Source organism: Pteronotus mesoamericanus, unplaced genomic scaffold, assembly GCF_021234165.1.
Source record: "Pteronotus mesoamericanus isolate MK-2021 breed Mesoamerican mustached bat unplaced genomic scaffold, CSHL_Meso_final contig_59, whole genome shotgun sequence".
Classification (NCBI taxonomy): Eukaryota; Metazoa; Chordata; class Mammalia; order Chiroptera; family Mormoopidae; genus Pteronotus; species Pteronotus mesoamericanus.
Window position 1 is genome coordinate 18,070 of NW_026555206.1, and position 27,357 is coordinate 45,426.

Sequence of the window (27,357 nt, forward strand, 5' to 3'; positions counted from 1 at the left end):
GCCTGGTCCCACAGAACAACTGTCCCTACAGATACCATAACTTCTGGCCCCAACCACATAACAATTGGCCAACCGATAACTGTAAAAAGTTGTTCACTCCCCAAAATTATGATCTTAGCTGGGACTCCACTATTCCTTCCTTCAACTGGGCCTTCAATTTCTCTTCTATCCCAGCTCACATTGCATGCTTACCCCTACTGGTGGGAATGGCTCTAGCTACCACCTGTGAGGGCATTGAGGCATCCAGGAAAGGATTATCCACGACCAACTTCAGTATCACGATTGATATTTGCCTAAACAAACAAAAAAAATCACACCTATTTCTACTGCAGGGATAATGCCTATATCTGTTTACCTGCTAATTGGAGGGGCACTTGTACTCTCACTTATATTATTCCCAAACTCACTCTTGTTAATAGCAGCATACTTCTCCCTTTATACTCCCAATGCACAAGAGTCAAAATCGGGGGGCCTTAGCTATAATTATCATAATTGGCATTCTAGCTGGAGTAAGAAGTGGCATTGAAGGCCTTTTAAACTCCATTTTTATAGCCCAGCAACTATCCTTAGAAGTAACTCAACAGATAACTGATGTAGCCAACCAAATTAATACCCTACAAGAACAAATCACTTCCCTAGCAGGAATAGTCCTACAGAAAAGGTGAGCCCTAGACTTACTAACAGCTAACCAGACAGAGACCTGTGATATGCTTAATGAGGATTGTTGTTTTTTTGTTAACCAACCTGGAAAAATGCAAAATCATCTAAGAAATGTCATTGATAAAACCAACAAATTTTATAAAGAAGGGGCCACAGGGGATTTGACTGGTGGGATTTTAAAACCAACATCTGGTCGTGGTTTTCTTGGCTGACTCCTTTCTTAGGTCCTATTGCAGCTCTTCTCTCTATTGTTGCTATAGGGGCATGTTTCCTAAGATATCTTGTGTCTTTCATACAACAAAGGCTCCAAGCTCTAGCAGACTCCTTTCACAAATGACTCCCATCTACAGCTCTTGCCTTTTGGGCTATCCAGTTCCACCTTCCCCCTCATAATGACCCATACCTGGATCCACATGCAGGGATAGCTCTATGTCCATAATCCACAAAAGGTAGTTACAGAAAAAGAGAACTTCATCCCTTCTCCCCAAAACCAAAACTAGACCAGGTCATTAAGAATAAATCTATTTTTGAACCAGAAGGGAGAATGAAAGGACAAAGCCAGCCCCATTTGCTATTGTGGCACCATTTCCCTAGCAGGCCTATGACCTTGTTAAACATCACTGTCATTTTATTTTTCTGAACTTGTCCCCAGGACTGGAAATTACTAGAAGCAAGAACAGAACTAATTGCTCACTAAAGCCACAGGCAGAAGAAAACATTGGAACGACCTGCAGACTTGTGTTACAACACCCCCAAGGGAGACACAGGGAGAGGTTGATAACAGTGAACCAGAACAGACTGCCCCTCTGGAAGCAAGCCCCATTGTTTGCTGCCGTCCCCATGGTTGTGGCAAGTGGTTGGGAATGTGCTGTGTGGCTGGATACTCCTGTGGAGATGGAGGCTGGGTCAGGGGCGGGGCTTCGGCATGCACTTTTTTCTCCTCCCTCCTCCTTCTGGAGTGGGAGAAGATTCTGAGGGTTCAGTCACTGGAACAGCAATTCCTGTTGGATTCTGGCCTGGTGGGCTGGACATCATCTGTATGGTAGACCACCTTCCTCAGTGTCACTTTGTCATGTTTAAGATAAAAGTGTGGAAATAGGTGCTGCTTTATGTACAAGTCTAATAACCATGAGTCTAATTTTTAAGCTTCAGCTCACTAGCTCTGTGAGAAACAATGCTCTTCCTTTTCATCCTATATGTGGAAGCACAGGGCACTGCAGTTAGGAACAGGGGCTGTGGCGTAAATTTCCGGGTCTTAAGCCCTGGCTCTGCCACTAATTTTTTTGACGTAGACTAGTTACATAAACCATCTATGCCTTAATTTATGTCTTAACTTGTCCTCTCCACATGTGACAGGGGCAGCTAAGGTCTTTATCGTCCAGGTATGCTGTATTGCCATCACCTCTGGGTTGGCAGAGAAATATCTTACCACATTATATACTTTATCTCCCTCTCCTCTAGGTGGATTAGTGACTTAAACATTGAAAATAGTGAAGAAAATATGGAGAAGAGTTTTCCAACTTTTGAGAGAGAGGAAAGAAACTTCTTAGCAATCTATTAAAGTTAAAATCCATAGAGGGAAAGATTAAACATTTCATTACATCTAAATTTAAAACTTCATTTTTTAAATAACTTTTAGGTATACAGTTTTACAAAGATTTTATTTATTTACTTAGAAAGAGGGGAAGGGAGGAAGAAAGAGAGAGAAACATCAATGTGCTAGAGATACATCAATCTGATGCCCCCAACTGGGGAACCTGTGGCTGACAACCCAGGCATGTGCCCTGACTGGGAATCAAACTGTCAGCCTCCTGGTTTGCAGGCTGGTGCACAATCCACTGAACCACACCAGGCAGGGCAAAACTTCATTCTTATGAAAGGTACCATAAAATTGGAAGACTTGGTAGAAGGAATTTTTCAACATGTATAATAGATAGATGAGTAAAGGATATGAACTGGACATCCTTAAAAGAGAAAACATGAATGGCCAAGAAACTTGAAAAGATATTTAACCTTAAGGCAATTTGGGATGTGCAAAAAAAAAGAATTAATAAGATGATGCTGTTTTTTCCGCCCATAAGATTGGCCTACAAGGTATCAAGACACATGCTAAATAACTACAATTAAAAGCAAATGGTATTTGAGACACAAATCAAATAAGTCAGTGGAAAATGATAATCCAGCCATAGATCTGACATACAAGTAGACCCAAGCATTTATTTTATGATAAAGCTAACATTTCAAATTAAGGAGGAAAGAATGAACTATTCATTCAATTACTCTTCAGATGATTGGTTATCTATTTAGGAAAGATATTTTATACTCTACCCTCAACTCAACACAAAAATGCAAATAATACAGTATCATGAGCTAAAGAGATAATAGTACCCCTAGGGAAAGGGCATGTGCTGATAGAGCAAAACAAAGAAACGAACAAACAAGCAAACCAAAAAAAACATTCCCAGGAACATAGAGCAATCTAAACAAATTTATGCAAATATGGATAGCATTGTGTGTCTAGTGACTTAGGAGTGAATTTATGCTTGCAAGAGGAAACAATGTGAAATTGAGTGGAAGGTGAGGCTAAAAAGGCAGGAAGTAGTGTCCTGGTTTTCAGTGGCATTAGGTGTCCAACTGAGTGGCTTGTTTTGTTTAGTTTTTCCCTTTATTTTTATTTTGACACTAATACATATGTTTCCATTGTTCCACCCCACCCCCATTTTGCTGGCCTCTACCCGTCCCCTGCCCTTACTTCCCTCTGGCCGTATCTATGAGTTATCCATATCTATGCTGTTGTCCATATCTATGAGTTATGCATATATATTCTTTGGCTAATCCCTTCACATTCTTTTTCAATGGTCCTTCCTTCTGACAGCTGTCAGTCTCTTCCATGTATTCACATCTCTTTTTCTATTTTGTTTGTGAGTTTACTTTGCTAATTAGATGCCACATATAAGTGAGATCATATGGTATTTTTCTTTCTCTGACTGACCATTTCACTTAGCATAATATTCTCTGTGTCTATCAATGCTATCTCAAAAGGTAAGATTACTTTCTTTTTTATGGCTGAGTAGTATTGCATTGTGTAAATGTACCACAGCTTTTTTATCCTCTTGTCTACTGAAGGGCACTTGGATTATTCAGGTCTTGGCTGTCGTAAATAATGCTGCAATGAACATAAATGTGCATTTATTTATTTATTAATTATTGTATTTTTTCTATTACCATTTATTCCCTTATATCCCCCCACCTCCCACAATCACCACCCCATTGTCCATGTCCATGAGTCCTTTTTCCTTCCTGCTTAATCTCTCCATTCCTTAACCACCCTCGTAGCTGTCATCTTGCTCTCTATCTATGAATCTCTATCTATTTTGCTTGTTGGTTCAATTTGTTCATGAGATTCCAAATATGAGTGAAATTGTATGGAATTTATCTTTCTCTGACTGGTTTATTTCACTTAGCATAATGTTCTCTAGGTTCACCCATGCTGTCCAGAAGGGTAAAATTTTCTTCTTTTTTATGGCCAAATAGTATTCCCTTCTGTAAATGTCCCATAGCTGTTTTATTCACTCATCTACTGTTGAACACTTGGGCTGCTTCCATGTCTTGGTGATTACAAATAATGAGGCAATGAACACAGGGTGCTTATGTTCTTTTAAATTAGTGTTTTTGGTTTCTTTGGATATAATCCCAGAAGGGGGATTCCTGGATCAAAAGACAATCCATTTTTAAGTTTTTGAGATATCTCTGCATAGTTTACCACAGTGGCTGCACCAGTCTGCATTCCCACCAACAGTGCAAAAGTGTTCCCATTTCTCCACATTCTTGCCAGCACTTGTTTGTTGATTTATTGATGATAGCCATTCTGACAGGTGTAAGGTGATATCTTACTGTGGTTATAATTTGCATTTCTCTGATGATTAGTGGCATTGAGCATCTTCTTATATATTTATTGACCATCTGTATGTCCTCTTTGGAAAAGTGTCTATTCATGTCATTTTCCTATTTTTAATTGGATTTTTTTTTTAGTGTTGAGTTTTATGTTTTTAATAAATCTTGGATATTAACCACTTATCAGATGTATTGGTGGATATGTTCTCCCATTGTGTGGGTTGTCTTTTTAATTTGTTGATTGTTACCTTTACTGTGCAAAAACTTTTTAAATTTGATGCAGTCCCATTTGCTTATTTTTCTTTTATTTCCCTTACCTGAGGAGCTATATCAGAAAAAATATTGCTACAAGCAATGTTTGAGATTGTACTGCTTATGTTTTCTTTTAGAATTTTTATGGTTTCAGGGCTAATATTTAAGTCTTTATTCAATTTTGAATTTATTCTTGTGTATGGTATAAGAAGGCAGTCTATTTTCATTTTTCTGCACGTACCTGTCCAATTTTCCCAACACTATTTATTGAATAAACTATCTTCAGCCCATTGTATGTGCTTGCTTCCTCTGTCAAATATTCATTGACTATAAAGGTTTTGGGTTTTTTTTTTCTGGGCTCTCTATTCTGTTCCATTTATCTTTGTATCTGTTTTATGCCAATACTATGTTGTTTTGATTTCAATAGCTTTATAGTATAGATATTAACTACCGTGATTCCTCCAACTTTTTTCTCATGATCACTGTTGCCATGTGGGGCCAATTGTGGTTCCATATAAATTTTTGAAATATTTTTTCTAGTTCTGTGAAATATGTCATTGGAACCTTGATGAGAATTGCATTGAATCTGTAAATTGCTTTGATTAACATAGGCATTTTGATGATGTTAATTCTTCCTATCCATGGACATGGTATGTGCTTCCACTTATTTGTATCTTCAGTTTCTTTCTCCAGTGTCTTATAATTTTCCATGTACAGGTCTCTTCCATCCTTGATTAGATTTATTCATAAGAATTTTATTCTTTTTGAAGCAATTGTGAATGGGATTTTCTTAATTTCCCTTTCTGATAGTTCATTATTGGCATATAAAAATGCCACTGATTTCTGGTATTAATTTTGTATCCTGTTACTTTGCTGAATTCATTTACCAGTTCTGGTAGTTTCTTGATGGAGTCTTTAGGGTTCTCTGTGTACAGTATCATGCTATCTGCAAATAAAGACAGTTTTACTTCTTCCTTTCCAATTTGGATGCCTTTTATTCCTTTTTCTTGTCTGATTGCTATGGTTAAGACTTCCAGTGCTCTGTTGAATAAGAGTGGTGAAAGCAGACATCCCTGTTATGTTCCTAATTTTAAGGGGAATGTTTGTAATTTTTGCCCATTGAGTATAATGCTGGCAGTGGGTTTGGTATAAAAGCCCTTTATTATGTTTAGATATGTTCCCTCTAGCCCCACTTTTTCTGAGAGTTTTCATATATTCTTTCAAATTAATATTTCAGTTTTTTCAGATATATTTCCATAGGTGAAATCACTGGGTCAAGAAGCAGGGGATTTTTTCTTTTAAATATTTGTCTTTTATTGTTATTTTTACTTTCACCCAAGGACATGCTTTTTAATTTTAGAGAGAGGTGAAGGGAGGGAGAGAAATATGGATGTGAGAGAGAAATATCAATAGGCTTCCTCTCATTTCTTGGCTGGGGAATGAACCCACAACCCAGGCATGTGTCCCAACTGGGGATTAATCCTGCAACCTTTAGGTTTATGAGATGATGCTCCAACCAACTGAGTCACACCACCAAGGGCAAGGCAGTTCCATTTTTTTTATTTTTTAAGGAAACCCTATACTGTTTCTACAGTGACTGTTCCAGTTTTCATTTGCATCAATAGTGCACAAGGCTTCCCTTTTCTCAACATTCTTGCAAGTACTTATTGTTTGTTTTATTAATGGTAGCTATTCTGGCAGGTGTGGGGTGATATCTCACTGTGGTTTTAATTTTCATCTCTCTAATAATTAGTGATGAGGATTTTTTTCATGTGTCTGTTGACCATCTGTATGTCTTCTTTGAAAAAGTGTCCATTCAGTTTCATTGCCAATTTGTTTTTAAATCCTTATGTGAAGATATGCTTATTGATTTTAGAGACAGAGGAAAAGAGAGGGATAGAGAAAAAGAGTGAGAGAGAGAGTCTGGGAGGGAGGGAGATAAAGGGAGAGGGGGAGAGAGAGAGAGATTTGAGTGTGAGAGAGAAACATTGACCCATTTCCTCCTGTATATGCCCTACTTGGGGACTGAACTTGCAATCTAGGTGTGTGCCTTGATTAAGGATTGAACCCGCAACCTTTTAGTGTACGAGATAATGCCCCAAACAGCTTAGCCACCTGGCCAGTGCCTTTGCCTATTTTTTAACTGGACTATTTGTCTTGCTGGTGTTGAGTTGTATAAGTACTTTATATATTTTGGAAATTAACCCATTAATCAATGTATCATTGGCGAATATGTTCTCCCAGACGTTAGATTCCATTTTCATTTTGTTGATTGTTTCTTTAGTTGTGCAGAAGCTTTTTTATTTTGATGTAGTTTCATTTGTTTATTTTTTTCTTTATTTTTCTTTATTGTTTCTTAGGAGACATATTGGAAAAAATAATGTTATGAGAGATGTCTGAGATTTTATTGCCTATATTTTCTTCTAGGATTTTTATGGTTTTATGGCTTACATTTAAGACTTATATCCATTTTGAGTTTATTCATGTGTATGATGTATGTTGGTGGTCTAGTTTTCCTTTTTCTTTTCTTTCTTTTTTTTTTTTTGCACGTACCTGTCCAATTTTCCCAACACCATTTATTGAAAAGACTCATCATTACTCCATTGTATGCTCTTGCATACTTTGTCAAATATTAATTGATTATGAAGGCATGGGTTGATTTCTGGGCTCTCTATTCTGTTCCATTAATCTATCAAACAGAGAATTGTTGATTTCACCACTTAGCCAAGGTGAGTCAGTGAAGAGTTTTTTCCTTTTTTAAAACTGTGGAGAAAAAATGTCTGGTGTACTTTGCATGAAGATAAAATTGGAAGCAAGGAAGATGAAGAATCAATAAAGTAGAATAATCAAAAAAAGATTGTGTCATTCATTCAAATATTCAAAAAATATTTCCAAGGACTCATTCAGTTTAGGCACACTGCAAAGCTCTTGAGATACAACTGTGAAAAAGACAAATGCAGTCCAGACTTCAGGTTGGGCACAGTGTAGTTCTGATGACCAGCAAATTGATAGGGATTTAGTAGAGGCAGCATAACTTGATTTAAAAAAAACTTATTGATGAGGGGGAGAGAGAGAGAAAGAGACAGAAGGAGAGAGAAACATCCTTGTTGTTCCACTTATTCATGCATTCACTGATTTATTCCTGTGTGTGCCCTGACTGGGGATTAAACGTGCAACCTTGGCATATAGAGATGATGCTCCAACCAACTGAGGTGCCTGGCCAGGACCATAACTTAATGGTACTTTTGCTTGTTTGTTTTTTAAGATTTAATTATTTTTAGAGATAAAGGAAAGGAAGGAGAAAGAGAGGGAGAGGAATATCAATGTGTGGTTGCCTCTCATGCATCCCCTATTGGGGATCTGGCCCACAACCTAGGCATGTGCCCCGACTGGGAATTGAACCAATGACCTTTTGGTTTGCTGGCCGGCACTCAATCCACTGAGCCATACCAGCCAGGATGTAACTTAATGTTTTAATATTTTCTGTAACCTCCGAATGCAGGATTTCACAGTTTGAGATTCTGCATTCAGAGGTTACAGAAGAAATATCCTCAGGGCATTAAATTAACAAATGGAGGAAGTGGGGCAGATTAATCTGGTAGTATGAGATCAAACCAGTGTGTGCTTGTCTTGCCTAAAAACCTTCAAATTCAAATAATGATGATTGATGATGATGTTTAGGTTTTATGCAGGATTTTGGCCTATGGAGCACTGATTTTTTAAATATATTCTTAGGAAGTGGTTCATTTAGAGGTAGCATAAAGTAAAATCTCAATAAATGTTAGCTATTCTTTTTACTACTGTTACACCTTAGTGATTAAGTGCTGTAATATAAGAGGATGAGGCAAGCAAATGGCTAAAACTCACTTTGAGAAAACACAATTCCTTGAATGGGCAATTTACATAAAATCATCTCAGCAAAACCCAATGTACTCAAAGCCAATTTGTTGAATTATCAGTTTTCCAAATTCTTCAATTTTATGGAGTTGGCTTTAATGCTTTAGATGTTAAATAAGTTTTTCAGACATGATGACTCTTGGTCATGTAGTAACCTTTCTGTTTACATATACGAATATTTTGTGAGTCTTTTAACATGTCGTTTCTTGTTTGCTGACCTTTAGAATTTTAAAAGTTTTTTTTTAATTTTTAGCCAATTCCTCAGGTAGTATATTATATTAGTTAGGATTAGATATGGCTGTGAGAAAGTAAATCCTTATTTTTCTTCCACTAATCCAAATGTTGACGTCCAGGGCTAGTTTGTGGGTTCCCATAAGGCCTGTAGCCTGTTCTTATTTTACCCCTGCCAGGATGATGCCTTGTGGCTAACCCTCCCAGGCATCCTTACTACTGGGTAAATAATTTTAATCTTTCTTGCAGAATATTGTTGCGTATTGCATACAATTTGGCAGAGATCAAATTTCCTTATAATGTAGAAAAGGAAGGAAGTGAAAATACCTAATAATTTCCCTTTGAGCACATACATCAATTGAGAAAAAGGGAAGTATACTATCTAGGGTGAAATGCTATATCTTTGTAAAAAAAAAAAAAAGGAATAATTACCAAAATTTGGCTATAACAAACACATTATTGCTAATCTCAGCATAGACAATGGTGGGAGCTCAGAAGTATTTATTGAATAAATGAATGAGTTTAATATTCTGTTTCAAACATCTATATAGAATGAAATTGTGACATTTTTGAAGTAGGCAAACTGAGAACTACCCAGATTTCAGGGCATTTAAGCTTAAATTTTAATATCAGAAAAACAATGGAGAAAATGAATTAAAAATTCATGAGACTCAGAAAGTAGAGGATATGTCTCAAAATTCTTGGGGGTTGGGACCCAGGAGAAAAACATTTAATAGAAATAAAATTACTTTGCACAGCAGCAAACTCTTAACATCACCTGTTATTATTATTATCTTCTTTTTTTAAAAAAAAAACAGATGATCATTTTAATCAAATTGGCAAGCTGATCAAATTGCTTTTGACTGAAATATTTTTTCTAAAGTCTCCTGGAACTCTTCTTCATTGTCACCTGGAGCAGATGTATAGGCCAGGACGGCAGAAAGTATCTTAGTGCCTGGAAATAGCCTGGCTTGAATAGAAAGCAAAGAGTTTTCAGGAGGCCACAGAAATTAGAAGGTGAGTCTTAAAGGGAGGTGGTGGCCAGGTCATGAAAGTCCCTCTTAGGCCTTTTAGAAAGATCTCACTTTTCCTTGAAGGTGATAATTGGGAGTTAAGAACTTAAAGTTCACTGGATGTGGGATTTCTGAGAGCAGAGCCTGCATCCACAGGGCTCAATACACAGCTGGGGTTTTTCTTTTAGTTTTTTGGGGTTTTTTTTTTTTTTTTTTGGCTGTTACTGTTATGAGGTATTTTCCAAAAGCATAAGGGACTCAGTGAATATCCCTTGAAGTCAAGCTTAATATAAAGAAAAAGAATTTTAAGGGGAAAAAAAGTTTGATGACTCAGGGAGGAAGATTAACAATAAGGCTGGGCAATTTAGGGGCTGATTTGTTGATTTTTGCCAGGGAGATCTAAATAATGGAGTAGAAACAGAGGCAGAACAGAATGGAGTTGAGAAACGAATGTAAAGCAAAGAATTGAAGGTCTGGTAAAAAGTGTTTTTTGGAAGCAGCTTGATAGTGGAGGCGCAGAGAAGGTCGCCACCTGGTGTGAATTCAAGGTAATGAGAGAAAAATTAAACCCCAAAAAGCTGATCTGAACTTTGGATTGCTTAGGGAGAAAAATAAAAGCCAGAAAAATTAGGCTCCCACATTATCCTTGTTTGCTCTGCTCTCTTAGTCTCCAAACTCCTTCAATACTTCCAGCTCCACAGATGTTTTTCTGAACTACCTCGAAGAACCTAGTACTGCCCAAATGGACTGGTTGAGCTCTCAAGGCCTCTAGTTCCAAGCAGCAGCATGGTACCCATCTACAGTCAAGACTCATTAAAATGACCTCTCATCATTTCATCTACCCATCAAGTTGTTCCTCATACTTTTTCTTCATTTTGGTTAGGGAGGCATGATCTATTCTGGAATCAAATCAAAAACATGGGTCCTCCCTCCACCTGCACCTCAGCCATCAACTTCCCAAATTAAAAAAAAAAAAAAATTACTTTCACCCACTTTATGTTTCTCTGGCAATCTTTCTTCTTAGAGTTTGACCTCAAATGAATTAGTCTGTTTATGGTTCCACTTCCTCATGTATCTGACCCCTTGTGATTTTAATGCCTGCAGTATTTTTGGCAGCTAGAATTAATTTATCCATTTATTTTATTATTTTATTGGGTGACTTTGGTTAATAGGATCAGATAGGTTTCAAGTGTGTATTTCTATGATACATGATCTGCATATTGCATTGTATGCCCACCACCCATCCAAAGTCAAATCGTCTTTTGTCACCATACATTTGGCTCCCTTTACCCTATACAATGACCCCCCACTAGCCCACCCCAGCTAACTTCTCTGTGGCAACCACTATAATGTTGTCTGGGCCTATGAGTTTCAGTTCTATATTCTACATATGAATGAAATCATATGGTTCTTAGCTTTCTCTGACTTATTTTGCTTAGTATAATATGCTCAAAGTCCATTGATGTTGTCACAAAAGGCAGCATTTCATCTTTTCTTATGGCTGGTCATATTTCATTGTATATAAGTACCACATATTCTTTAGCCGGTCCTCTATCAAAGGACACAGTGATTGTCTTTATATCTTGGTCATGCAGCATGAATAATGCTGCAATGAACATAGAGGTGCATATATCTTCGTGAATAAATGTTTTCAAGTATTTTTGGGTAGATACCCAAAAGACGGATTGCGTGGTCATATGGTAACTCTATTCTTAAATTTTGAATTACTCTTTTCCATAGTGGCTCTACCACTTTACATTCTTATTAGCAGTGAATGAGGGTTTCTTTATCTCCACAATCTCTCTAACTCTTGTTATCACCTGTCTTGTTGATAATAGCAATTGAACAGGTGTCAGGTGATATCTCTGTAATTTTGATCTGCATTTTCCTAAAAGCTAGTGAAGTTGAACATCTTTTCATATATCTGTGGGCCATTTGTATTTTTTGGGGGAGAAGTATTCTTGGACAGGATGCATGTGATAGGCAACTGATCGATATTTCATCTCATATTGGTGTTTCTCTCCCACTCTTACTCCTCTTTCCCCTCTCTCTAAAAATAAATAGTAAAATCTTTATACACATACACACACACATTTTGGGGTGACATTGGTTAATAGGAACACATGGGTGCCAAGCATACATTTCTATGATACAAGGTCTGTATATTTCCCTGTGTCCACCACCCAAAGTCATACCATCTTCCATCACCACACATTAGGCCTCCTCTACCTCCTACCACCCTCTGGCAACCACCACACTGTTTTCTGTGTCCATGACTTTCAGTTTTATATCCCACATATGAGTGAAATCATATGGTTCTTAACTTTCCTTGACTGATTTATTTCACATAGCATAATGTTCTCAAGGTTCATCTATGCTGTCTCAAATGGCAGTATTTTGTCTTTTTTTATGTATGAGTAATATTTCATTTTATCTATCTATCTATCATCTATCTGTCTCACATCTTCTTTATCCAGTCATGTCCATGTTTTGGCCACTGTGGTGTATATATCTTTGTGAATACATACATGTTTTTGAGTGTTTCAGGTAGATACCTAGGAGAGGGATTGCTGGTCATATGGTAACTCTATTCCTAATGTTTTGAGGAAACACAAGTCTTTCATGGTGGCTGAACCAGTCTACATCCCAAAAGTATTTTAAAATGAACTTTTGGTTATAGTAAAAAGAATTTGTTGTCAATTGTATCTAAGACTTGGGGGGAAAAAAGAAAAAGTAGAACTAACCTAAATAAATATCCAATAATAGAGAACTGTTTTACAAAGAGCTTTATTTCTTATATTTTAGAGATACACAGCAGGTCCTCAAATAGTGTCCTTTCATTCAACGTTGTTTCATTATAATGTTAATGAAATGCTATAGAAATTTAATTCCTGTTAATAGCAATTAGTCTGTGGAAAACTGGTTTCCTTATATATCACTTCATTTAAAGTCACAGGTCCTATCGATGATGTTAAATAAGAACTTACTATATAGAGGTATTTTGGAGTGAAACAATATATCGGGGATTCACTTCAGAATAATGATGGTGGTTTGCTGAGATGAGTGGGCTGGGTGGGCAGGTGAAATGAGATTGGCAATGTATTGTTATATATTAGAGTTGAGGAATGGAATCAAGTTCATAATGAACTTTTACTTTCATGCATGTTTAAAAGCTAACAGGATTATAAAGTTAAAAAAAAAACAACAACAAACCATTCCCTCAAATCAAAAAAGCTATTCTGGAGGAATTGTTGAAGTGGCCCTTGGAATTTTTTTTCTTTTAGTTCACAAATGATTCGATATTTGAAGTTCAGAAATAATTTGGAACTTTCCAATTTGGGATATGGACAAGACTTGGGATATGGCTGGGTCTCTGTTCAAGTGAGCTCCATTCTCATCAGTAATGCAGAAGAAGAGCCTACCTTCTCTAATCTGGTTGGAAATAATCCCAAAGTGAATGACAAAGATTAATATTGACAAAGACTGAAGGTTGCTTCAGGGAAAAATTTAACATGAAATTTTCAAATCCAAACGTTGTTAAGAGTGCCTCTTCACTTTGCAAGCAAAGAGACATATTTGGAATCTCTTAGTCTGCAGTGCGGGTAGTAGGGGGTGGGTTGCCCTGTGAGAAGAACTCACAAGCAGTAGTAATATTTAGATATTTCAGCTTGCTGGAGTTTGAAGATTAGATTAACTGCTATATGAGAAACAAATAATTCAGACCATGGGCATAGAAGGATCAAGGTCCAATATCAAGGAGAGTAACTGAGAACAATATTTTGGCACCCATGGGACAAGAATTGAAGTCAAAGTCTGGGGCCAAATGTTTGGAGCCAGGAAATGAAATCAAACAATAGTAAATCAGGCAAAGGTGAGGAGCTCAGAACTATTGTCTTGCATCCTGTGTTCCAAGTTCTCATGTCACTGATTTTCAACCTTATTCATCTCAGTCAATTAGCACACATAAACTAGTTATTAAAATTCTGTGCCACACCAAAAAATACATTTTTTTGATGACTTAACAAAAAAATAGGTATAATTTTAATTCATTCACAACATGCCCCAAAGTCACTGGAAGTTAGAGTTCACTAGGGATTGGCTGCAATAGTGTATGAGCAGCTCAGGGGTCCAAACTGGTTGCTAGAGCAATACTCAGGGAAACCCCAGCTAAGGAAGTGGGGAGATGAAGGGAAGGAAGTTAAGGGAAGTCCATCCAGAAAAGGCAAGTGAGAGTCTCTCCAAGATGGAGAGCAGGAAGCAAAAAATGACCCCTGCAAGTGACAGGCAGCTCCCTGGCCACTGTCCTCACAGGCCGCTGTCGCTTCTGCAACCCCTGACCTGCCCAGAAATGCCAAGAACTCCCAGCACTTTCCCACTATCTGGACAGCAATATTGAGGTGAAGGACGAAGACAAGTTGGTGCAGCAGGTCCTGGCTCTAAATCTGCAGATGCAGGTTGCTTTTGCAATAGTTGTGGCTCGTTGTGCAACTCACTGGTCTTCTCTGGACCTTGTATTCCTGGATATCTGTAAATCCAGACACCAAGGATATGACAATTTACAGAACTGCAGTGTCATGCAAGTGAGATCATAGGTGCTTTGTAAACTCTAAGGTGATATATGTGTAGTGTTAGGAATATCGGTGGCAGGTTTCCAGAGCCCAGGTAGGGGTTGAGTGAGTGAGTCAATGAGAAAGAAAACCGCCCCTTCTTAAAGAGTTCTTAAAGACCAGGGCTAGGTGGCTCAGTTGCAAGGCAGCATAAATAGCCAGTGTCTGCCAAGGAAAGGCTAGTTTGCTTGGAGATCCTGGAACCCTAAAGGGAGCAACGGTGAGTGTCTTTGTCCTTGCTTCTCATGCTGTTTTCCCTATGCCCAGTGAATATCCCCCTGCCCATCAGGAGTGGTCTGTTTTACTGGTGTTGAGGAAGGCAATAGCTGTTCTGGTGTAGGAGGCATAGGTATGGGCATGGGACGGGGACAGAGTAGAGGAATAAGGAATGCTCTCCTGCCCCTCACTCTGTTTCCTTTGCTCAGTGGGAGGTTTGCTTTCTGGGCTGGGGGAGGGTGGGAGAGTGAGATATAACACCCACCCAGATCCCAGATGCCATTTTCTGGAGGCCTCAATTGAAAATGCAGCTCCATGTTCAGTCTTGGCTCCTCTCCATCCCTGATTTCTTCATCAGGGAAGGATGGTGAAGGAGAAACAGACCAGAAGTTCATGGGTCTGGGTTCTAAGGCTATTCTCACACCAATAACCTGTGAGACATAGATAAACATGTTTCTCTTTTAGCCTCAAATCTTTACCTAAGACATGTACTTACTAGACTAGGTCACTAATTACCTATCAATTTTTGGAGGAGTCATTTATTTAAATAAAATTTTAGTCTGAAATCTTGGCATAAATTGAACACTATGTAGGATGAAGGGACTGTGGCTCTGTCCATTCCCTCTATAGGCCCAACTAAGAGGCCTCAGCTAAATCCTAGGTCTAAGACCTATGAGTTAGCTTCCTCCAAAGCTTCCTTCTGCAACAATGGATGGTGGTGCCTTCTGTGCCATTGTGAGCTGTTGGACAGAATTCCTACTTCTTTTCATTCTTCCCCAGACTTGGATGTAGGGCCCCGGAATTGAGGCAGGGGCAGGCCAGGTGACAATGCTCTTGCTCTGGCCTGGGTCCTCTCGTACTCATGGCTGGGGTCCTGCCACGGCAAATGCAGCAAGTCAGCTGCTGCTGGCCTGTGAGCTTGCCTGGGTGTTTCTAGAGAATCCCCAGAGGCCCGAGGAAGTGATGAATTCAAAATGAAAAAGTCCTCATGTAAAATAGGGTCCTTCACAACCCAGAATCACCAGCAGCTAGAGAAGAAAGCACTTCCCTGTCCAGGAAGTCTCTCTCCTGCCACTACCTCCAGCTACCTGGTGACCCTCTTCACCTTTGCACAGGTCCCTCAGGCCTTGTTCCCAGACTCTGCAACTCCCGTGAGTCCATGCTCATACTCTACAGTTCCTATCAGGGAGGAGAGAAGCAGAACACTGGGAGTGAGCAGATCCTGAAGCCACCCTGATCTCACTTAACTCTCAAGTCCCTCTACATGGCAACTGGATGCCCTATTAGATATCTGTTCTTTCCTGCTCTAAAACTACCCTGTCCCTGACTGAGCACATCTCACATGCCCCCCGACCCATCCCTGAGGCCCTTCTTCCAAGGTGTCTCAGGTGAACTGAGCAGGACCCAGGTGTCGCAGGATCTCTCTAACTGCTAATATAGTATCTCTGAGAACTTGGGCCTTGGGTCCCTCTGGAACTTTTTTTATGGAGTTGGGGTCTTCCAGGAATGGCCCAATGACCTGGAGAACGTGCAGTCACATACCCATCTTGTGCTCAGGACAAGAGTCACTAAGAATTCTGACTAAGTGGCTGTGGACTTTGGCTTCTTTTCAGATTTGCACTGCAGACCGCAAGTGTTAGTCCATCCATAGCCACAAGTGACAGGAAACAGATTTGCCTTTTTGGAGCTAAGCCAACCAACTTAATGATACCGTCAGGGAGAAAGAGATTCAAAGAGGGGATAGGTCCTGCTCAAAGGCACTTGATGAATCCTTCCCAATGGGACAGACGGCCTCAGTGAGGAGTTCTACAGCCTAGCCACTGTCCCTGCTGGTGGCAGTAAGCAAGGGAAGTCACTAGAAGGGACAAAATGGGGTACCTGAGAAAAGGTAGCTGCTACTGTGAACTCACATCCAAGTTTCAGCTAGGTAGCCAAGCCCTCCCAGGCCAGACTGTGTGCCCATGTTGTCCTAAACTGCTTTGGGAGTCGTGCTGCTTGTGACCCCACAGAAGGGCAGAAGAGGTAGAAGTTCCTCTCCTGACTTCCAGGAGCTGGGCCAAGAACTCACCCATGTTCTAGAACCAAGAGCATGTCCTTTCTCTTCCTGTCCATCTGCCTAGGCCATGCCTCTCCTCCTCCTCCTCTCCATGCTGATTCTGGTCACTCAGCCTCCGAGGTCTCTGGGAACAGGAATGAAGACCTATTCCCAGAAAACAGTGCCTGGTGCCTGCACCCTGGTCATGTGTAGCCCTGTGGAGAATGGCCTGCCTGGTCGTGATGGACGAGATGGGAGAGAGGGTCCCCGGGGCGAGAAGGGGGATCCAGGTAAAGCTGGGACAGTGGGCTTGTGCTGGTGGGCAGGGGTAGGCATTGGGATCATAACCAACTCAGCAAGCCTGGATGTTCTGCTGTAGAAGCCTTGGGAATGGACACCCACCTCCTTGAGAAGGAGAAGTCCCCTAGACACTGAGTCCACCTAATATACCACTGTGCCATCTGCCAAATGACTGGCTGTTCTGAGCCTCCATGTGTCTCCCCTCAACTCCCATCTAGCCCAATTTCTCCCCTCATATCCTCTGGTTCCTCTCACCCCCAAAATGAGCAAATAGTGGGTAAATGGCCAGACTGCTGGTACATGAAGTTTCACTTCTGGTGGCATTAGGGTATAGGGATACGTCTCATTGGGATACTAGGATGCAAAATTAGTGCTTCAGGAGACATGAGTGCTTGCTGATGAGGGTGTCTCTTTTCCATCTCAGAGTCTCCTGACCTCCATGCTTGTTTGCCAAGGATGGGCAACCTTGAATGTGGCCTTCTATGGGTTGGCTTCTTCCCTTGGCCCATCTACTCATTGCCATGTCAGCCAGGATGAAACCCAAGGGAGGCTTAGCCCGGGGTCAGGACATCTCTGCCCCTGCATAGTGTGCTGTTGAATATGAAATGTGGGGCCCATTCTGGAACCCTCTATGTTCCATTTCATTCCTAGTGAGGACTGTAAGTGAAAGCACATGACCTCTTAAAGTACCAGTCCCCCACCACCAGCACATTCTTGCCCCAGAGAGGCCTGGCTCCTCCTGCCCTGCAAGCAGGGTTTCCAAGCCTGAACTTTCACCTCTCCTCTACAAATCTCTCTGGATCATCCTCACTCTTTAAGTTCAATTTTGTCCTTCAGTAACAGAGCTCTGAGTATACATGTGTGTGCTGGCATAGGGGTACTGTGATAGGATGAGGGGCATCTCACACTTTGTCTTCCACACTCATTTCCTGTGCCTCCCAGTTAGGCATTCTGCTACAAACCCCTTGCAGGACTGGACCTGGTTCTAACGTTCTATCTTGGCCACTGCTAGGCATGAAGTTAAATTCCATAGATAGTTTCTTAGTGAACCAATAAATGGAACAATGAGAAAATGGACAAATATGTGAATGAACATGTTAGTACCACCTGTCAGGTGTTATTTCTTTTATAAAAAGAATTTTATGCTATGTTACACCATCAGCCTTTCTAAGTTTTTTAAATTGAATTAATTGCGGTGACATTGGTTAATAATATTATATAGATTTCGGGTATAGAATTCTATTATACTTCATCTGTATATTGTGCTGTATGTTCACAACTCCAAGTCAACTCTCCTTCCATCACCATGTATCCTCCTTGTACCCTCTTCTACCTTCCCCACATCACAGTATACCCCCTTTCCTCCTGGTATCTTTTTTGTTTTTTTTTCACATGAATATTTATCGCTGCTTAATTCACAACAACCAAAAAGATGGAAACAAACCAGTGCCCATCCACTGATGAAAGGGCAAACAAAATGTTCTATCCATACAAAGTATATTGTTGAGACATACAAAGGAATGAAATATTGAGACATGCTGCAAAGTGGACAAATCTCAAGAAGTCACTCCCAGTTAGTAAAGTCAGACACAAAAGGTCATATATTGTATGTTTCCATTGATATGAAACATCTAGAATAGGTAATAGAGACAGAAAGCAGAATAGTGATTAGTGATAGCCAGGGGCTAGTGTAGGGGCAAGGGAGGTAACGAGTGACTGTTTAATGGCTATGAAGTTTTTTGGGGGGGTCATTAAATGTTTTAGAACTAAACAGGGGCAGTAGTTGCACAACATTGTGAAGGTGCTAAATGCCACTGAACTGTATACTTTATTATTTTTTTTATTCTTTCTTTTTTATCTTTTTGATCTTTATTGTATTTTTTTACATTATCTTTTAGCCACCCTCCCTCCCCCCAACCACTAAAGTGTATACTTTAAAGGGGTTAATTTTACATTAGGTAAATTTCACCTCAATAAAAAAGAATCATCAAACTCATAGAATTGAGTATAGTTTTTAAATATTTATATCCATTTGCTCCCATTAGTCTTTTTTGGGTAAATCTTGTATAATTTCAGGCTTAGGCAGCCTTTCTTGAGGTAACACGTCCTTTTTAAGTGTTTGATTATTTTTCCAACAGAAAAATATGTGGTTACTAAAGATAAAAAAAGAAAATAAAAATTACCTTAATTGTGTCACTTAGAAAAAAACACTTTTGTATAAGCCTTTTTTCCAAAATGTGTATTACATATGCATGTGCCCTACATGTCTGTACTTATGTATTAAACAGAATCATATTGAACATAATTCTTACAACATACATTTATTTCTTAATGATGCATTAGATAATAATTTGGTCTGTTTTTTAAGGGTTCAAGAAGATGTTACATATCTTTTCCTATGTTTTATATTGATGTATAATTGACATATAACATGGTATTAGTTTTAGGTGTACAACATAATGATCCAATATTTGTAAATACACATTGTGACATGATCATCCATTACCACATACAGTTATATTTTTTCTTGTGATGAGAGCTTTTAAGATGTATTCTCTTCACAACTTTTTAATATATGATACAGCACTGTTAAGCATAGTTGCCATTCTGTAAATAACCTTCCTAAGACTTATTTATTCTAAACTGGATTTTTGTATGGTTTCAACACCTTCACGTATTGTGCCCACCCCCCAGATCCTACCTCTCACAACCACCAATAATCTGATCTCTGTATTTATTTTATGAGTTCTGGTGTTTTTTTTTTAGAATCCACATATAAGTGACACCCTACAGTATTTGTCTTTCTCTGCTTGACTTATGTCAATTACTATTCTTCAAGGCCCATTCATATTGTTACAATTGGCAGGATCTTTTCCTTTTATGGCTGAATAATATTCCATTGTGTGTGTGTGTGTGTATGTGTGTGTGTGTATTGCATCGTCTTTATCTATTCATTTACTGTGGACACCTAGCTTGTCTCCATTACTTGGCTACTGTAAAGCTGCAATGAACATGAAAGTATAGATTTTTTTTTTCAAATGAGTGTTTAGTTTCCTTTGGATAAATTCCCAAAGGTTCTATTTTTAATATTTTGAGGAAAGTGCATATGGACTTCATAGTGTCTGTACTAATTTACAATCCCACCTACAGTGCACAAATGTTCCTATTCTCCATATCCTCACCAACAGTTGTTATCTTTTGTCTATTTTATTTTATATTTGGGGAGGAGGTTATGATTTAATTTAAATGTAAGTATAATTGACAAAATTTAAAGTGTACAATGTGATGATTTTACACAGGAATACGTTATGAAAGGACACTCAGCATTTAGTTAATTAACACATCCCTCACTTCACATACTAACTCTCCCTTTTTTTCGTGAGAACATTTTCAAAATTTTTAAAATTATTATTCTGTCACAGTTGTCCCAATTTTTCCCCTTTGCTGTCCTCCACACAGCTCACCCCTGCTCTCACAGTCCCCACACCGTTGTCCATGTCCATAGGTCATTCATACATGTTCTTTGACTAGTACTTTCCCCTCCTTTCCACCATTATCCTCCTCCCTTTGGTCATTGTCAGTCTGTTCCACGTTTCCATGCCTCTGGTTCTATTTTGCTGATTAGTTTATTTTGTTCGTTAGATTCCTCTTAAAGGTGAGATCATAGGGTATTTGTCTTTCACACACCAGCCATCTGAGAGATGCAAATTAAAATGACAATGAGATACCACCCCACACCGGTCACAATGGCCATCATTAATAAATCAACAACAACAAGTGCTGGCAAGGCTGTGGAGGAAAGGGAACCCTACTTCACTGTTGGTGGGAATGCAGACTGGAGCAGCCACTGTGGAAAACAGTATGGAATTTCCTCAAAAAACTAAAAATGGGACTGCCTTTTGGCCCAGCAATTCTATTGCTATAAATATATAAAGGAATCCTGAATCACCAATTCAAAAACCTTAAGCACTCCCATGTTCATAGCAGCACTAACAATAACTAAGTGCCGGAAACAGCCTAAGTGCCCATCAATAAATGAGTGGATAAAAAACTGTGGTGCATTTAAACAATGGAATATTATACAGCAGAAAGAAAGAAGGGACTCCTACCTTTTGTGGCAGCATGGATGGAACTGGAGAATATTATGCTAAGTGAAGAAGAAGTGCTTTGTCTATTTTGTAATAGCCATTCTAACAGGTGTGAGGTGGTATCTCATGGGTTTGGTTTGCATTTCCCTGGTGACTAGTATCAGGTGGTGTCAATTCTGATGTAGAGTTTGGTCTTAGGAAGGAAAAAGTAAGGAGTCCATGATCAAGGGTAAATGCTGACATTTGCTTGCTGCAAATACTGCAGCCTTGGAGCAGGGGAAGATGCACTGCATGGAAAGAAGGACAAGCCTTGACTTGAATCCATCTCCAACTCTAGTGATCCAGTTTCTTCACCTGTAAAATGGGGATGGGGACACCCATTTCCTGGATCACCACTGGACCAAGGAGTGTGGAGGTGGGATGTCTACACCCTGTAGAACCCTGAAGGAATGCCACGGAACTGACTGTGCAGGTGCTGGCTCTTCCTAGGCCTAGGGCCAGGTGCATGCCCATTTCTTTTGCTGCTACAGGTTTACCTGGAGCTGTAGGACAAACGGGGATGCCTGGACCAGTTGGGCCAGTTGGGCCCAGAGGGGACAATGGCTCTGCTGGAGAACCTGGACCAAAAGGAGACTCTGGGCCACCTGGTGAGCAGCTGGGTGTGGAATGCAATGTCTGTAAGTGGTGCTGCTGCCACTAGGTTATGTCGGTAGGCATGCACATATCCCATCCCAGGACGAAGGTTGTTCTGAAGGTGGCTCTGGGTTATTTCAGGAAAAGGCTGAAACTACTGTTGGATTTCATTTGTAAGATGGTGCTTCTCTTCTGCCTTCATTATTGCTCTCATCTTTTTATGCACTCACAATTCCAAGAAGGATGAGTGCACTGACTGGGCTGGTCCTTTTCCCCAGGACCTCCAGGACCTCCAGGTATGCCTGGTCCACCTGGAAGAGAGGGTCCCTCAGGAATGCAGGGGAACATAGGACCTCAAGGCAAACCAGGCCCCAAAGGAGAGATCGGGCCCAAAGGTAGGTGGTTGATATGTGACCAGTCTGGAAAGAAGAAGGGAGGAATGACAGTAGCAGACCATGATGTGACCAAGGCATGGTTAGAGGGCCAGGAAAAGCCCAGACCATCAGGACTGGGTCAGCCTTGTTGTGGTCCCTTTCCCCACATTACAGTACTTTCCTGTTAGCTTCCACAGAGGAGCCCATGCAATAAGGATCACAGTGCCCCCAGTTCTCTCTCTCACTGCAGAGCTGTGGGAGAGATCTCTGCCACTGAGGAAATGATACATGCCACACACACTCTCGGCAGCATTTGTGCCTATTTGTTCTTTCCTCAGGAGAAGTGGGTGCCCCAGGTATGCAAGGCTCTGTGGGGTCAAGAGGCCCTCCAGGTCTTAAAGGAGAGAAAGGTGTGCCTGGTGAGCGTGGAGCCCCTGGAAATGCTGGAGAAGCAGGTGAGTGAAGGAAGAAGATATGGTGGGGCTTCATTCTCCTGTCTCCACCTGAAGCAGCTAATGCTCATCTTTTCACCATCACCCCCTAGGCCATCAGGGCTGGCATTCCTGGGCAGTGGGGAGAGTCGGCATGCCAGGGCGGTGCCTCACTGGGCAGGAGGAACTCTTTGTACCTGGGGAGAGTGCAGTATGAGTCACAAGGATAGTCTGAATATAGGTTGCTGGGTGATGGGGAAGGTCCGTGTACAGACAGGGTGCATGGCTGGGTTCTGAACAGACTGTGAGGAGGGTGTATTCCTGGACAGTAGCACAGACCTTACACTGGGAGGGTGAACATGCTGGGAGATGTGTGCAGAGCTCACCCAACTGTTCTCTGACCTCAGGGCCTGCTGGAGCCATGGGCTCACAGGGACCTCCAGGTGCCAGGGGCCCCCCAGGACTGAAGGGGGACAGAGGTGCTCCTGGGGACAGAGGAGCAAAAGGAGAGAGTGGGCTTCCAGGTAAGGCAGCATCCGCTAGCTCTGGGAACCCCCACTAGCGGGGCAGGGGGAAGGGCGGAGGGCCCTCTTCAGCCCAGAACAGCCCCTCCACTCAGTGGTCAGCCCGTTCCAGGGGTGCGTGAAAAGCACACAAGGCTGACGGGCTGGAAGGCAGGAAAATCGGGCTCTGGTTTTACACTCTACCACTTGGTGGGGGCAAGCCTGAGCTGTTTCTCCATCTGATCATGGGGACAAGCACAGCCCCCTTCCCACTCACCAGACAGCTTTGAGCATCAAATAATCCAGGGGGTGGGAAGTACCTGAGGAACGTGCAACCCTGTCTCCCCAACCCACCTCCCAAAGCAAGCATTTTCAGATTCTGAGAATGTGGAGAGACAGTGCCACCAATGTCAGTGGGGTGCAAGGACCTGCTCAGGGCGCAGTTTGTTCACAACAGCAGCACAGGAAATGTCGTGAGCAGCAGAGCCAATGGTGTCAGCAGATGTGGGCTTCGTGGGGGCCAGTCCCAGCTCCTTACTGCACCCCAACAGTGCCGGCACCTGGGCACCATTCCCTTGGGGCCCAGACTCTGAGCCGATCCCTGGCTGTGCTGGACTAGTCTTCAGCCTCCCTGTGTCTCCTGCAGATGCCACTGCTCTGAGGCGGCAGGTGGAGGCCTTACAGGGACAGGTACAACGCCTTGAGGGTGCCTTCAATCGGTACAGGAAAGGTGAGTCCTTGGACCTGGACGTGACCCTGAGCCAGACACCTGGCCTAGGCCTCAGACTGGGTTTGTCTTTTGGCTTGGAGTCGGCTGGGCTTGAGGCAGGTGTGGGCCTGGGATTGCAGTGGGTCGGGGTGATGGGCTGGACCTGGGCCTGGGGCAGGGAGTGGGGCTAAGGATAAGGGTGGGACAGAGCAGTGCAGCCACAGGTTCCTGGAGCAGGAGGTAGGTGCAAGGGACAAGTAGCAGGATGTGGCCCTTATCACCAGTCCAGTGGGCTGGCAGAAGCATGGTCAAAGCTATCAGGCTCCAGAATGTCCCCAACATCACAGCCAACCGTGACCCGAGTCCCATCAAGGCCCTGAGCCCAGTGTTCAGCAGACCTTCACCCCTGCAGACCCTGTGTTTGTCCCTTTGATGTATAGGGACACCCAACCACCCAGGATGTGTTTCTTATCTCTGTAGGACTGGGTGTGGTAACATCCCCAGATGTCGCTGCCCAGCCCACAGCAGCAGAGATTGCAGACTCTGCTCTGAGAGTTGGGGCTGGGGTGCTGTCCTTGATTCAAGGCTGGTGAGAGCCAGACTTTGGCAAGTGGCCACTGAGAATCTCACCTGAGGCATGCTCTGGGTCTGGCAGGGGGCAGGCTGCCTCTGGGCCCTGAGTGTTCGACGCAGAGATTCTTCCCCAAGCCTGGAATGCTGAGGAGTCTGAGGCCTCCGGGAGCACACATCCGAGTGCCCTGTGCCTGCGCCCTGAATCGCCTCCTCTCTCCTTACTTTGCTCCCCCTCCTCCTCTGCTCTCCCTGATGTCAGCTTTGATTTCAAATCATTCAGCAAATCTCATTGATCCGTAAAAGAAGAGTCCTGAAGGAGGACAGTATAAAGGGTGAGACATAGGGTTGGCCCTAAACAGTAAGCCAACTAAGTACCTACGTACCAAAGATGACAGTTTCAAGCATTTGGTGTTTTCCTCCTTCCACAAACATATTTGCACATGGACTCACTTACTCATATGCACACTTATGCAAACACAGGTAAACTTATGATATGCACCTTCTACACATGTATGTACTTACATACATACTGTCAGTCATTTTACATCTTCTAACTACACAAGCACATGCACTTTTATGCAGGCACACACAAATATTCACACACATCCAGATGGACTTTTTCGGCTCCCATGTACATTCTGATGGAACATGGCCATATTCATGTACACACATGCATACCCATCTGGGCTCATGTACTGACATATGACCTCTTGTGCTGGATTTGCACAGGGCTGCTCTGGGTGCCATTCTAAGCCTGTGGAGAATGGGCACCCTGGGCCCTTGTGTAAGGTGCTCACAGGTAAAGAGCAGTGGGTTCGGGTACAGCCTGGGTTCCTGACAGTCCCATGAGTTTGGCGCACAGCCATCTCAGGAGCGCTGAAGATTTCCACGCATGAACACAGGAGTCAAAGTGAGGGAACAAAATTAGATAATTGAGTGTCACATAGGGGATGCTTTTGTAAAATATGTTTTTGCTTTAGAGACGAGAATTTGGAAATCCTCAAAAAGGAAGTGACTTTCCCTCACCCACCTGGACAGTCATTGCCAAGGTGGGGCTGAACACCTGGCCCTCTGATTCCCACACAGGGCTCTCCAGCTCTGATTCCTTCCCCACCCGCAACTCCCCTGCACACAGATCCGGTGCCTTCGACCCCTCACCCAGACCTCAGGCTTCACACACACGCACACCGTGAGGCCCGCACTGGGCGGCACACAGTGCAGAGGTTAGCACATCGCTGCTCTGAGATGGCCCTCCCTTTCCTCTTCTTTCCTACACCGCACACACAGCACAGGCCTCTGACAATCCCACGTGCTCTGCTGTTACGCGGGTTCAGAGTGAGGTCAGGGTGAGCACCTGCATTGTTTTCCCTGGTCTCAGAGACTACTCCAGACTGCAGGCTGCCATTTCAATGGCCAGAGTAGGTACAGTCCTACCCAGTAATTGGCAAGCCAATTTTGGCATTTAGCGTGGGGTGAAACAGAAAGAGCATGTGTAAGCTTTAGTGTCAGATCAAATAAGGTTTAATTCTTAACTCTACATTTGATGGCTATGTGAGGTTGAGCCTCTTAACTTTTGAGCCCAGGGTTCTCACCTGTAACTAGAGCCACCTCATAGAGCACATTGTCAAGATGGGGCTCCTCCAGTACCAAGTGTCTCACTTTTGTCCTATCTGGTGCCCTGATATCCTGTATGGGAGGCCTGGGGCTTGGTTGGAGCACAAGGGTCCGCTGCGCTTTGGCTGCGTGCTGACAGAACTCAGAATCGTCTGTCCTCTTCTGTAGTGGATCTGTTTCCTGATGGACGAGGTGTTGGAGAGAAGATCTTCAAGATAGGAGGCTTTGAAAAATCGTTTCAAGAAGCACAGCAAGTATGCAGACAGGCCGGCGGGGAGTTGCCCTCCCCGCGCTCTGCAGCTGAGAATGAGGCCTTGCAACAGCTGGTCGCAGCTCAGAACAAGGGGGCTGCGTTCCTGAGCATGACTGACTCCAAGACAGAGGGCAAGTTTACCTACCCCACAGGGGAGACCCTGGTGTATTCCAACTGGGCCCCGGGGGAGCCCAACAATGATGGTGGAGAAGAGGACTGTGTGGAAATCTTCGACAATGGGAAGTGGAATGATAAGTCCTGTGGAGACAAACGCCTTGTGATCTGCGAGTTCTGAGCCACCAAGGGTGGGTGGGGCACTCATGGCCCAGGAGCCTGACCAGTGAGTCAGGGCCCAGACCTGTGTGCTGCCAATGTCCCTGAAATAAGCTGACACCTCTGCTGGCCACGGCTTCTCCTCAGAGCCATGGGATGAGGCCAGAGGTAGGGCTCCCTGGAACGCCTCTCTCAGAATAAAATATGAAACTGGCATCACTCACTGGCTGAACTATCACAGGAGGAATGGGCAACCTGCTTTCCCAATCCCAAGGGATAAAATTCGGTCTCAAAGACCTTTCTTCTGTAAAGTCCAATGGCTCCTGCTCAGCCCTCTGAGTTCTTCAACTGTCAGTCACATGTGACCCATCTGGTTAACATCTGCTCTGTCATTCTTGCTCCTCTTATCTTCTAAGATACCACTCTAGCTTGTTTTTATTCTTATGGCTGTTCTAATCATCCTCTTTTTCCTAGTCCTGGCTCCTCCTCTTGACCTCTTCATGGTGACATGCTAAAGTCTGAACTCCCTGTTCTCTTCTCTCCGTAGCCTCAGTCCAGGGATGAGCTCATTCTGCCCATGGCTCGGATCCCTTCCACTGAGGCCATCCAGATGAGTATCCCCGCTCCAGGCCTGTCCCTTTGCCCCAGACTTCCTTATCCAATGCAAGATGGGGCCCAAGGGCTGGGAGATCTCAGTGACTGCATCTTGCTCTAAAGCCTGAGCCATGGAAGCTGCACAGCACAGTGGGTAGATGTGGCAGATCGTCTGCTCCCTGGACACACTGCATGGCCTTTCATCCC

The 27,357-nt window shown here is 42.4% G+C and overlaps 1 protein-coding gene across 1 annotated transcript; it reads left to right on the top strand.

Annotated features, from left to right (window-relative positions):
• Positions 1 to 14,293: 14,293 nt before the first annotated feature.
• SFTPD (surfactant protein D) lies at positions 14,294 to 26,765 on the top strand (the record flags this gene model as incomplete). The annotated part of the gene is made up of 9 exons (XM_054580481.1): positions 14,294 to 14,527; positions 15,787 to 15,921; positions 16,891 to 17,095; positions 21,724 to 21,840; positions 22,105 to 22,221; positions 22,539 to 22,655; positions 23,039 to 23,155; positions 23,781 to 23,864; positions 26,199 to 26,765. Coding segments are annotated over 9 exons (1,506 nt in total), but the record flags the coding sequence as incomplete, so codon positions are not given.
• Positions 26,766 to 27,357: the final 592 nt, after the last annotated feature.